Source organism: Triticum urartu, chromosome 2A (assembly GCF_056163025.1).
Source record: "Triticum urartu cultivar PI428250 chromosome 2A, HENAU_Tu73, whole genome shotgun sequence".
In the NCBI taxonomy this organism is placed as follows: Eukaryota; Viridiplantae; Streptophyta; class Magnoliopsida; order Poales; family Poaceae; genus Triticum; species Triticum urartu.
The window spans coordinates 687,882,265-687,896,190 of NC_141874.1; the positions used below are offsets into that span (position 1 = coordinate 687,882,265).

General features: G+C 53.7%; 1 protein-coding gene across 1 annotated transcript in view; it reads left to right on the forward strand.

Moving 5' to 3' along the window:
- LOC147986744 (uncharacterized) overlaps positions 1–12,282 on the forward strand; it is a 29,455-nt gene extending 17,173 nt beyond the window's left edge. Inside the window, exon 2 of the mRNA XM_087540137.1 lies at positions 12,043–12,282. Coding sequence (XP_087396263.1) covers positions 12,043–12,282 — 240 coding nt within the window. The remainder of the gene's footprint in view (positions 1–12,042) is intronic.
- Positions 12,283–13,926: the final 1,644 nt, after the last annotated feature.

The following is a 13,926-nucleotide window of genomic DNA, read 5'->3' on the forward strand; positions in this document are numbered from 1 at the left end:
CACTACCCTTAGTGTTTACCAACTTTTATGAAGAACTTGGAGGAGGAACCCGCCTTGCAATGCCGAAGACAATCTGCGCGCCGGACTCGTCGTCATTGAAGCCTGGTTCAGGGGCTACTGAGGGAGTCCTGGATTAGGGGGTGTCTGGATGGCCGGACTATGCCTTCAGCCGGACTCCTGGACTATGAAGATACAAGATTGAAGACTTCGTCCCGTGTCCGGATGGGACTTTCCTTGGCGTGGAAGGCAAGCTTGGCGATGCGGATATTCAAGATCTCCTACCACTGTAACCGACTTTGTGTAACCCTAACCCTCTCCGGTGTCTATATAAACCGGAGGGTTTTAGTCCGTAGGACAACCTCAACATACAACAATCATACCATAGGCTAGCTTCTAGGGTTTAGCCTCCTTGATCTCGTGGTAGATCTACTCTTGTACTACCCATATCATCAATATTAATCAAGCAGGACGTAGGGTTTTACCTCCATCAAGAGGGCCCGAACCTGGGTAAAACATTATGTCCCTCATCTCCTATTACCATCCGCCTAGACGCACAGTTCGGGACCCCCTCCCCGAGATCCACCGGTTTTGACACCAACACCTGCCCCGCCATCAATGAGGGTCCTGGTGACCTGCACATTACTGATGACTGGGGAACAAAGCATCAGGAGGACTCCGGCCGTTGCCGCGCACTTGAGTTGATCCGGTGAGCTGAACGTGATAGAGCACGTAGACCATCTGAGAGGGCGCGTGGCCTCAAGCATGGGGAGGACTGCATTCACCTCGCGAGCAAACTGCTTGAAGATGCGCTGTGAGGCTGGGGCCTGGGCGCCACCCAAGATGCAAGCGATTGTGCGTGGCTCCTGGAAGCCCCCAGCCCCTCATCTTGATGTTGGTCTTCGTTCCTCCTTGGTGGGGGTGGCAGAGGAGGAAGGCCTGCATTGCCGTGTGGGCGATCCTCACAAGGCTGATCTCTCCATCCTCCCTCACGAGGCTGGTCCTGCCAGCGATCCTCGCGGGGTCGGTCATGCCAGCCTTGGTGAGGGCCACGGTCTTCCCATCGTCCTCCACCTCTTCCTCCTCCTCGGCCATAGCCCCTGTCGTTACGCTCGGCGCGTCGGCCGATTCGCCCATCTCGCACGGCTGTCACGACCGGGTTTTCCAGACATAAATTTCCAGAAAAGACCGTCGTGCTCATCAGCCCCAGGATTACTGTTAGCTGATGAGGCTCCAAACTTATTACAGAAATCTCAAGCAAAATACAAAATATGCAGTACAAGACCCTTCTGGCCTGTGAGTACAACAATTGGGTTTCTAGTGGTTGATGGCGGAAGCAGTTTGTGAGACATCAGTGTCTATGGGACTCCATTTCCCACGGGAACAGCTGACCAGGTTAACTCCTATCTTCGCGAGGCTGCTATCACCGTTGCTTAGGTCTCGAGGCTGTCATCGCCACGCTCCTCTCCAAGCAAGCAATCTGGCCAAGACAATAGCCAGGGACAAGCCAGTGAGTACTTTGAATGTACTCGCAAACATTAAGAACACAGGTACAATATAATTGATAATCATGCGCGAAATTTTTTTTATGATCACATCGTCAGTCATAAATAAAATATCTTTTATGCATGCAAGCAGGTTATTATCATGCAACGTGAATAAGCGGTAATAGAGTGGGAATAAAAATGCCACAGTCGGGCGTCTGAGCGACACCTCATAAAGGGCTTTAAAAGAAATGCCACAGTAGGCGTCTGAGCGACACCACATAAAGGGCTTTAAAAGAAATGCCACAGTCGGGCGTCTGGGAGACACCACATAAAGGGCTTTAAAAGAAATGCCACAGTCGGGCGTCTAAGCGACACCACATAAAGGGCTTTAAAAGAAATGCCACAGTCGGGCGTCTGAGCGACACCACATAAAGGGCTTGAAAAGAAATAATCACAATGAATATCCAGGAGGTAGAACCGTCCAGGGATACTCGATAATATAAATAATGCAACGGGTTAGTCCATCACAAGATAATAATCATAATCTTCACAAGTCACAAGTCACGGTCCAAGGTCTGGTTTAACAATCTCTCCTCCGAAGACCGACACTAAGACCAACACTTGACCCATCCCAGACTGTAATCCTTAACCATGGACATGGCTATTCGAATAGGTTTAATCTCTGCAGAGGGTGTACTCTTTACCCACGAGTAACGGATTCCTTTAGTCCATCGGGACTAATTCCGTCTACGGTCTTTTAGTTGAAAACACGCCTAACTTGCACACACCAGCTTAACTCACCAGTGTCTGGAATCACCCACGACACATGTTAAGCAAAACTCTAAGTGGGGAGGCTACAACCTCGCGTAGCATGGGATCAAATTTATATCGCGCGCTCTAAGGGGTGGCCTCCCCTCTCGGTCCCAACCGGAAACACCCATACCCCCGGACCAGGTGGCATGCCTACCGGCTACAACCGATATCTTCCACCATGGCCTCTCTGTACGGTGTGTGCTTGAAAGGGGTTGACGACTTACTGAACCATACCCTACCTGCGGCAGGGACAAGTGGTAGTACATAGCAAGTATGGGGGTTACTGGAAACAAGACTCGGTCTACGGTCGATTCAGGAGGTTTATAAGTTCCCTACATGACATGTAAACAAATATATTTCAATCAACAAAATCACCACTTAATATACCTTACCATGCCATACCGGACATAACCGTCCCGACGGGGACCGGCGACAAGCTCACGCCTACCCAAGGCCGAGGCTTTCCCGGATTCCTTTCCGGCATGCATGCAAGGCACATGAGGATGATTACCATCACAATTATATTCATTTCCAACAGTAAGGAAATCACTAATATGCTTCCATGCAAATGATCATGTCACATGAAATAACAAGACCTCTGAAATAAGGTGGTGTTATAAACGTGTCAAAAAACACACCAAAAACATTATGCCAGGGTTCAGAATGCTTGCCTTTAAGTTGTGGAGGGGTGAGGTGCTCTCCAAAACTTTTGAAAGTTTCTTCTCTCTCTCCAAAATCCTATTTTGAAATATATTTGAATTAACACACATTTCAAAAACAGTACAAAAAAGTTGTTTGGAAAATTTTCAAATAAATCTTAAAATAAACTAGACATTATTTGAGAGATGTAGGAAAAAGAATCAATTCATTTGGAGTTATATTTCAAAAGTTATAGCCAGTCAAAGTTCTGGTCAAATCTGTTATTTGAAATAAAACAGAAAAGAAAACGTTTCAGAGGGGAATACGTTTTCGGAGCGGGGAAAACGTACTGGCGTGGATTACGCCTCCACTTGATCCCACGTGGACAGGCACGCGGTCACTGACAGTGGGTCCAGAGGGCCCACTAGTCAGGTTTGACCAGTCTATCCCTCCTCTTTCTCTGTCCCGAGCGGAGGCGGAACTCCGGCGATCGCTGCCGGCGATTGGCGGCTCCGTTCGAGAAACGAAGCCATCCACGGGCCCAGGGGGTCGAGGCGGTCCCGCCGGTGGGTGTTACGGTCTCGGGGGTGGACGGGGTCGTCGGCGGTGAGCTTCGCGGCGGAGGGGAACTTCGGGAGCAAGGTGATTTTGGGGCTACGGTGGTTCCTGATCAACATCGAGTAGTGGGAATGGTTCACGGGAAGATGAGGAAGCTCTTGGTGGAGAGAACGGAGAGTGGGAGGTCCTGGTGGTGCCGAATTGGCCGGGGCAGTGGCGGCGGCTGCAGTTGCCGGAGATGAGGAAGGAGACCTCTCCGGATCGATTGGCTGCCACGGGAGAACTAGGGGAGCATTCTAAGGTTGCCTGTGTACTTGAATGGGTTCGGGGCCTCCTTTTTATAGCTCGTCGAGGTCGGTTCCGCAGCGGTCGGATAAGCTCTCCGGCGACCGCCATTCTGTAGCTGCAGGGCATCGTGGCGTGGCTGGGGATGACGGCAGGAGCTAGCGGACGAGCGGGCACTGCTCCAGGGGCCAGGTGGCGAGCGGAGGAAGGTTCGGCGGCGCCGACATGGGCAGAGGCTGTCGGGTGGCGGCGGCGGCTAGCTCTTGGCCTGTCGGGCGTGGCGAGGGGCGGCTTGGCGCGTAGCGGTGAGAAGGGGAGTGCGTGGCGTGATACCGCGGAGCGAGCCAAAGCCGTGGGGCCAGCGTGTCGGCTCGGGCGCGGGTCGTGCAATACGCGCGCTCTGCTCGCGCTCCGGGCGTGCGCGGGACGTGCTCGACACAATGCCAAAGCGTGCTAGAGGTCGAGGTTGAGGCTGGGAAGAAACAGGACTAGGTTAGGAGTAACAGGGAGTCTAGTGGACATGCTGGTTTGATCAGAGGTGCAAGTTCACAGTGCAATGCCAAAACTCATGTCAAAACTGGTCATGCTCTCCAGGTGTTTGACAAAATGCCAAGGGCACTTAGGCAAGTCCTGGAGGGGCCAAATTTTCCAGATCAGGGTCTCCTTAGATGCAAGAGAGAGTGGTGAGGTTAGTTTGGCAAAAGGAGAAACTTGCTAGTGCAAGTTTTACAAAACTTCAATTCTGGACAAGAAATAAATGACATTATTTCATGAGCCAAAATTAATCCAATGGGTGCATGCTCCTGGATTTAGAGGTTTGGTAGGGCTGCCTACAAGTGGGAGAAAGCACAAGATCATTGGAGCAAAATTAAATAGGGTTGTAGTAGAAATCACAAGGCTGGACCAGAATGAAGGTGAGGTTGATTCACTCAAAATTTTCAGAGAACATCACCAAGTTTTTGCATAAACTTGAATCATGAGTTACTACCAATATCCCATAATTTTGGTGGAGGCTAGAAAGAATTATTTAAATGGGTTGTAGTGCAAATTGCACTCTGGACCAGAGAAGAAAAATTGAGTGTAGAGCTCAAAATATTACATGAAAAAAAGATATTTTTGTATAAAAATGATTTAAAAACATCACATGACATCTCCAAATTTTTGTGGGAATTTTAGGTGAATTTATCAAATGGTTGTAGTTCAAATATGGCCATATAACCTTGAAAAACCATTTTTCAAGAAAATAAAGATCAAGCAATTTAATTAGGTAATTAGTTATACTGATAAAAGAAAAGTTTTTCTTGAGAGGTTAAACAAGTCCAATAACATATTTGAAAAGTTTTCTCTTTGGGAAAAACTCATCATAACAGGGAAGTAAATGATTTAAAAAATCAAAATGGAGCTCAGATATTCAAAGTTTTAATTCCTGGCAAAAATTTTAATTCATTAAAACAAGGCCAAATTTTTGGGGTGTCACAACGGCCCTGAGCTCTTGACATTCGTTGGTGTTGTGGGTGCGGAGGTCGTGGTACACGCAGTATCGACTGCCCTTGGATGACTCAGGCTGATCCCTGCCTCGCTTGGTGTCTGATTCTGCTGCAAGCATGACAGCCCCCTTGCGCTTCACGTGCTTGGCCTTGAGCTTTTTCTCTTCTGGGTCGGCTATCGGGAGCTCGGGGAGGGAGAGGCGCCCTTCCTCAGCCCTGGCGCACTTGGTCGCCAAGTTGAACAGCTCCAGGGATGTGCACGGGTCTTCCAGGATTGCTAGCTCCTCCTTCATCTTGATGTCGCGCACGCCGTCGGAGAAAGCTGAGATGATGGCTTCCTCAGTCACCCTAGGGATCTTGAGGCGAGCGTTGTTGAAGCGCTGGATGTACTTCTGTAGGGTTTCCCCTGGTTGTTGCTTGATGTGGCGCAGGTCACTCACGGACGGGGGCCGGTCGCGAGTGCGCTGGAAGTTGGCGATGAAGCGGTTTCACATCTCGCTCCAGGAGGAGATCGTGCTGGGAGCCAGGTTCAGGAGCCAGGTGCGGGCGCCATCCTTGAGCTCCATGGGAAACCAGTTCGCCATGACCTTTTCGTCTCCGTTGGCGGCTTCGATGCCCAGCTTGTAGAGCTGTAGGAATTCCACGGGGTCCGCCGTGCCATCGTAGCGAGGGGGCAGGTCAGGCTTGAACTTGCCTGGCCATGTGACGCCGCATAGCCCGGGGGTGAAGGCGAGGCAGCCTGCTGTGGCCACCGGCGCCCTTTGCTGGTGCTGGGCCTGCTCCTGGGGATTACCACGCACCGCCGCTTGGAGCAGCGCGGGGTCTTGTCGTGGAGGCGGAGGGACGCGATCTTGGCACACCGGCGCTGGGAGCGCGCGAGCACCTTCTCGGGGACGTGGAATCTCTTGGCAGCTCCCTTCTTGCTGCGCAGGCGCCGGACGTGGAGGGTCTCGCCCTGGGGCTGCACACCTTGGAGCCAGGGCGCCTTCTTGGGGAGGAGGTGGCGGAGGCGCCTCCTGGTCCTCGCCCCCTGCGCGGAATGGAGGGCGAGGCAGTGAGAGGGACGACAAGGGGGAGCCTCCTGCGGCACTGACGAGCTTGGTGATGCAAGCGAGCCAGTCCTCGTAGAGGTCGTCGATGGGGCGGTAGTGCAGGAGCTCTCTTGCCAGGAGCAGCGCGGCGTGCGCAACCATGGGGGCGCGACGGGCGTGGGACGACGAACCAGCTGGAGTCAGCGACGGGGTGGCGGTGCGGCCATCCCGCCGCACTGAAGGATGCTGGGACGAGGCCTGCTGCTCGTGCCCCACCGGTCCGTTGGCGGCGTTGGCGGCAGGCGACGGGGAACGACGGGGGGGGCGCCGAGGGGCGCCGTCTGGGCGCCGTCTGGGCGACGCGGGTGGCGCGAGTAGCCCGGCACTCGGCGCGAGCCCGACGAGCGTCAGCCATGGACACGACAGAAGATCACACGCGAACAGCGGAAGAAAGATTCCGGCGCACCCCTACCTGGCGCGCCAAATGTCGGATTTCGGGTTCCGGCAAACCCTTAAGGTTCGAACTCTGGGGTGCGCGCGGAGATCTCTCCCCTACCGATCTATGTCCGATCTCCTCGCGTGATCTAAGCTGGAAACGATGAACAACACAAGGGACACGAGATTTATACTGGTTCGGGCCACCGTTGTGGCGTAATACCCTACTCTAGTGTGTGGTGTGGTGGATTGCCTCAGGGGCTAAAGATGAACAGTACATAGGAAGAACAGCCTCGCGAGAGGTGTTCTTGAGCTAGTGTGGTGTGTTCTACTTGGTCTCTCTATCTGATTCGATGGATGCCTCTTTCGATGCCTCTACTCTGTGGTGGCTAGCTCTATTTATAGAGGCCCTGGGCCTCTCCCCAAAATAATGAGCGGGAAGGGCGCCAACAATTGGCCATTTTGAAGGGGAACATCTAGTACAAGTTATCCTGACCAAAGGTGGTCTTCGGCTGCCAAAAGCACTGGTGATGACGCCGTCTTGGGCTCCACGGTGACCTCCGTCCTGCCGCTCTGCTGGTCTTGGTCTCATTGCACCGGAATGGTAACCTTTGCCTGATGCCTTGGCCTGTGCTTGCCCCCTTCGCACCGAAGAGGAAACAAGGACACTGCGCAGGCCGGCGCCCGCCTAGCGCCCGCCTGGTCTCGATCGTCATGGCTTGCGTCACAGGCTCCTCGCGAGGTGCCCCTACCTTGATCTCTCCGCCTTCTCGCGAGCCTGCCTGATGAGGCTGCCCTTGAGGAAGCTTCCTGTCGTCCGCCCCGCGAGGCTTGGACCCTCGCGAGGGTCTTGAGCTTGAGCTGATGAAGATGGGCCGTTCTGGGTCCCCACTTGAGCCACGCCGCAGGCAGGCAAGTCTAGGGACCTCCATTCCCAGAACGCCGACAGTAGCCCCTGGGCCCATGGCGCGCACGGGCTTGGCTTAGCAGAGAAGCGAAGGGGCAAGCGCGATGCGCAGCGGGCCCCAATAGCCTGCGGCCTTGGGCGCCACGTGGCGGTTGATTGGATGTGGGCATCTGCGCTTCCCATGCCGCCTCGGCAACTGTCCATCTGACAAAATAGGTGCCCGGGCCAGACTTACTTGCTTTGTTCTCGTTCGTCTCGCCCCAGATCCCCTTTCTCGTTCTTCTCCTTCTTGCTCCAGAAATCCTCCAGATCTGTCTCAATCCTTCTCATCTGGCACGCCATGGCGCCTCGCAAGTCCCCGACCGAGGCCTGGTACTCGCCGGCTCAGGATTCCCCGAACCTGTCGGAGAAGAACCTCGTCCTCACGCGCCTGATGACGGTGGCGCAGGGCCACCAGGGGGCGACTGTGCTCAAGGCCGGCTCTGACCAGCCGGAGGGCAAGGGGAGCACCTTCTATCCGCTCTTTGTGAGCGCCATCATCGCCGGTCTGGTGCCTCCTTTCTCTGAATTCTTCTTTGTTGTTCTCCGCCAATACAACTTGCAGGCTCTGCATATCCACCACAACTCTGTTTTTCTCCTGGCGATTTTTGCTTACTATTGTGAGGCTCATGTTGGGGTAAAGCCCTCGGTGGCCTTGCTGCGCCACTTTTTCTCCCTCCGGGTTTTTGGTGCCCATGTTTCCGCATGCGCGAGCTTTATCGCATACTCCAACTCCAATGCTATCTCGAAGCCTGGGAAGAGGATCGAAGGCTTCCGGAGCAAGTGGGTCATGGTGGGCATCGGGCACCTCCACCCCCGACTGGTGTTGCCCATGGGGCAGCCCAAGGCCGTTGTCGCGTGGTACCGCGCGGAGCTCGTCGACCCCCATGCAAAGGCGGTGCTGAAGAGGATGAACGCGGACCTGTGGCCAAGCAACTTGGGGTGGCGAAGTTAACCGGGGCCACGCTCCTGCGAGTGTTCTTGGAGCACCGGGTGGCTCCTCTCCAGGAACATTCGCTCCCATTGTGGAGGCTTGGGGAGCGGACGCCACCCTGCGCCTGAGCTCCGAGGCCCTGACCGACGAGGATCTGGTCGCGGCCCTCCATTCCTTGGTTGGGGGAGATGTGGCGAGCCCGGTGGGCGCCCCCGTCCCCCTGTTCCTCCGCGATGACTGGGAGCAGGTGGTGAACGCCATGCCCACCTTCAATGGTGAGGGGCTGGTGCCTGCGGAAGCCCCCGAGGATCTGGCGACGCTGGCGATGGTGAACATGTCCTCCGGCAGCTCCAGTAGGAGTAAGGGGGAAGAAGAGGCGGGAGAGTCTGACTCTGAAGCGACTGGCGAGGAGTCGGGGGAGTCCTTCCCTCGGCGCAAGTCCCAGGCCCTCCGCTCCATGCCGGACGACGACGAGGCTGGCGCCCGGCGAGGAGGGGAGGACTCTCCCTTGGTCACAAGGAAGGGCAGGTCGGGGCTGGTTCCCCCAGGGTCTTGCCGCACGGACGGATGTTGAGACGATGCTTGCAGCTCGTTTCCCGCCGGGCCAGTGGCGGCGTTGACGGCAGGTGACGGGGAATGGCGAGGAGGCCCGTCGACAGGAGCCGTCTGGGCGATGCGGGAAGAGAGAGCGGCTCGGCTCAGCGTGGGCCTGACGAGCGTCACACATGGACGCGATGGTTGGAGGAGAACGGGGCGGTGGAAGACGAATTCCGGCGCACCCCTACCTGGCGCGCCAAATGTTGGATTTCGGGTTCTGGCATACCCTTGAGGTTCGAACACTGGGGTTCGCATGGAGATTATGCCTTCTACCTACCTGCACCCCACCGCCTTGCTAAGATCTAAGCTATGGAAAGAACAGCACAAGAGACATAGGGTTTATACTAGTTCGGGCCACCATTGTGGTGTAATACCCAACTCTAGTTTGTGGTGTGGTGGATTGCCTCTTGGGCTGATGATGATGAGTAATACAAGGAAGAACAGCCTCGCGAGGGTCTGTTCTTGGCTGGGGCGATGAACTGCTAGGAGGAGTTCAGTCACCCTTCTCTCTCTCTGTGTGTGTGTGTTATGCTACTCAATCCGATCCCAGCTTGTTTCTGGATCTTGGCTTCTAGATTCTCTATCTCCTCTACCCTGGGGGTGGCTAGTCCTATTTACAGGTAAAGGCCCTGGGCCTCTTCCCAAATATTAAGCGGGAAGGGCGCCAACAATTGGCCATTTTGAAGGGGAATATCTGGTACACTTATCCTGACTAAAGTTGGTCCCCGCCTGCCAAAGGCTCTGGTGGTGGCGCTGGCTTGGGCTCCACAATGACTTCCTCCCTGCCGTTGGGCTGGTCTTGGTCTCGTTGCACCGAAACGGGTGCCTTTGCTTGATGCTCTCGCCTGCGCTTGCTCCATTTGCACCAAAGAGGAAAGGAGGACACTGCGCGGGCTGGCGCCCGCCTGGCGCCCTTGGTCATCATGGCTTGCGTCACGGGCACCTCGTGAGGTACCCCGCCTTGATCTCTCCGCCTCCTCGCGAGCCAGCCTGATGAGGCCGTGCCTGAGGAAGCTCCGTGTCGTCCGCCCCGCGAGGCTTGGCCCCTCGCGAGGGTCTTGGGTCTGTGTTGATGAAGATGGGCCGTGCTGGGCCCCCCTTTGAGCCACGCCGCAGGCCGCAGGCAGGCAAGTCTGGGGACCCCCGTTCCCAGAACGCCGACAGAAATTATGCCAAGTAGCACTCCGCATAAACAATTCTCTTTTTATCATTTACCTACTCGAGGACGTGCAGGAATTAAGCTTGGGGATGCCTGATACGTGTCCAACGTATCTATAATTTTTGATTGCTCCATGCTATATTATCTACTGTTTTTGACCATATTGGGCTTTATTTTCCACTTTTATATTATTTTTGGGACTAACCTATTAACCGGAGGCCCAGCCCAGAATTGCTGTTTTTTGCCTATTTCATTATTTCGAAGAAACGGAATATCAAACGGAGTCCAAATGGAATGAAACCTTCGGGAACGTGATTTTCTCAACAAATAAGATCCAGGAGACTTGGACCCTCCATCAAGAAAGCCATGAGGCAGTCACGAGGGTGGAGGGCGCCCCCCCTAGGGCACCCCCTGCCTCGTGGGCCCCTCGAAGCTCCACCGACGTACTCCTTCCTCATATATATACCTACATACCCCCAAACGATCAGATACGGAGCCAAAAACCTAATTCCACCGCCGCAACTTTCTGTATCCATGAGATCCCATCTTGGGGCCTGTTCCGGAGCTCCGCCAGAAGGGGAATCCACCACGGAGGGCTTCTACATCATCACCATAGCCCCTCCGATGAAGTGTGAGTAGTTTACCTCAGACGTTCGGGTCCATAGTTAGTAGCTAGATGGCTTCTTCTCTCTTTTCGGATCTCAATACAATGTTCTCCCCCTCTCTCGTGGAGATCTATTCAATGTAATCTTCTTTTTGCGGTGTGTTTGTTGAGACCGATGAATTGTGGGTTTATGATCAAGATTATCTATGAACAATATTTGAATCTTCTCTGAATTCTTTTATGTATGATTGGTTATCTTTGCAAGTCTCTTCGAATTATCAGTTTGGTTTGGCCTACTAGATTGGTTTTTCTTGCAATGAGAGCAGTGCTTAGCTTTGGGTTCAATCTTGCGGTGTCCTTTCCCAGTGACAGTAGGGGCAACAAGGCATGTATTGTATTGTTGCCATCGAGGATAACAAGATGGGGTATTTATCATATTGCATGAATTTATTCCTCTACATCATGTCATCTTGCTTAAGGCGTTACTCTGTTTTCTTGAACTTAATACTCTAGATGGATGCTGGATAACGGTCGATGAGTGGAGTAATAGTAGTAGATGCAGGCAGGAGTCGGTCTACTTGTCTCGGACGTGATTCCTATATACATGATCATACCTGGATATTCTCATAACTATGCTCAATTCTGTCAATTGCTCAACAGTAATTTGTTCACCCACCGTAGAATACTTATGCTCTTGAGAGAAGCCACTAGTGAAATCTATGGCCCCCGGGTCTATTCTCATCATATCAATCTCCAATCACTTTATTATTGCTTTTCTTTTTTACTTTGCCTGTTATTTTACCTTGCATCTTTATATCAAAAATACCAAAAATATTATCTATCATCTCTATCAGATCTCACTCTCGTAAGTGACCGTGAAAGGATTGACAACCCCTAATCGCGTTGGTTGCGTTGAGCTATTTGTTTTGTGTAGGTACGAGGGACTTGCGCGTGGCCTCCTACTGGATTGATACCTTGGTTCTCAAAAACTGAGGGAAATACTTATGCTACGTTGCTGCATCATCCTCTCCTCTTCGGGGAAATCCAACGCAGTGCTCAAGAGGTAGCAGGCACCTGCTCCTGACGCTGAAGGCCCGGGAGGGAAAAAGGAGCCCGGCAAGACCTCTCGCACCCACTCCGGCAAGCGCACCTCCTCGGAGTGTTGTGCTACCATTGAGGACGTGCCAGAGAGGTCTACTGACAAGAGCAAGAGATCCAGAGCCGAGCCGCCGCAGACCAAGAAGGTGCCCGTCAGGGAGGATGGCACGGGAGGGGCCTTCATCATAGGCTCCACCCTCGACAACAAATAGGAAGGTGCCCTCGTCACCTTCCTGCGGGCAAATGTCGATGTGTTTAATTTGCATGGCAAGCGTCCGACATCCCCGGTGTTCCCAGGGAGGTGATTGAGCACCACCTAGCTGTCTGCCCCCACGGGCGGCCCGTCAAGCAGAAGGTCAGAAAGCAGGCTCTGGAAAGGCAGGAGTTCATGACAGAGGAGATTAGGAAGTTGGAAGCGGCAGGTTTGGTGAGAGGGGTGCTCCACCCGACGTGGTTGGCCAATCCGGTAGTGGTGCGCAAGGCGAATGGGAAGTGGAGGCTGTGTATTGATTACACAGATATTAATAAGGCTTGCCCTAAGGACCCCTTCCCATTGCCACGCATCGACTAGATTGTTGACTCCACGGCCGGGTGTGATCTTTTATCATTCCTCGATGCCTACTCAGGCTACCACCAAATCTTCATGACAAGAGAGGATGAAGTGAAGACGGCATTCATCACCCCATGTGGTACATATTGCTTTTTACGGATGCCTTTCGGGTTTAAGAGTGCTGGCTCAACGTTTGCAAGAGCAGTCCAAATTGGTTTTGAACCTCAGCTCCATAGAAATATGGAGGCCTACATGGATGGCATAGTGGTCAAAACCAAGGACGGGCCAACTCTTGTGCAAGATCTGGAAGAGACATTTTCTAACCTGCGCAAGATCAACCTCAAGCTGAACCCTGAGAAGTGCGTCTTCGGCGTTCCGTCCGGCAAGCTTCTCAGGTTCTTTGTGTCGCAGCGCGGGATCAAGGCAAACCCAGACAAGATCAAGGCTATTGAGCATATCGAGGCGCCCAAGCGGATCAAGGATGTGCATCGGCTCACCGGCTGCGTTGCCGCCATGAACCGATTCATCTCCAAGTCCGCCGAGCGCGCCCTTCCCTTCTTCAAAATCTTGAAGAAGGCAGGCCCAATAGAGTGGACACCAAAAGCCGAGGCAGCACAGCAGGATCTGAAGAAATACCTTTCCTCTACGCCAATACTGGTTGCGCCTAAACCACAAGAGTCGTTGCTGCTATATCTGGCGGCGACGAATCAAGTGGTCAGCGCCGCACTGGTGGCACAGAGGGAGGTTGACGAGGAGGCAGCAATGGTGGCAGAACCAGCGGATGGCAAACAAAGATTCCCCCGGCAGGGCCTGGTGCCGACAAGGCGCGACCCCCGACAGAGTCTGGTGCCACCAAGGCAATGCCCGCACAGTCGAGTGAAGTGTTGCCAAGGAAGAAGATGATGCAGCACCCAGTTTACTTTGTCAGCTCCCTCTTGCAGGGGGCTAGGTCGAGGTATTCCGGCATGCAGAAATTGCTCTTCGGCCTCCTTATGGCCTCGAGGAAGCTGAGTCACTACTTCCAGGCCCACGAGATCACTGTCGTCACCCGTCTCCCGTTGCAACGGATACTGCACAACCCGGACGCAACCGAAAGGATTGTGGAATGGGCCTTGGAGCTGTCAAGCTTCGGTTTAAAGTTTGAAAGTACCTCGACAATTCAGAGCAGAGTCTTGGTGGAATTCATCGCAGAATGGACCTTGACGCTTGACGAAGAAATCCAGGAGACCACTCTCCCTGGCAAGGAAGCAGACCGCGACTGGATCATGTACTTTGATGGGGCTTTCTCGCTGCAAGGCACCGGTGC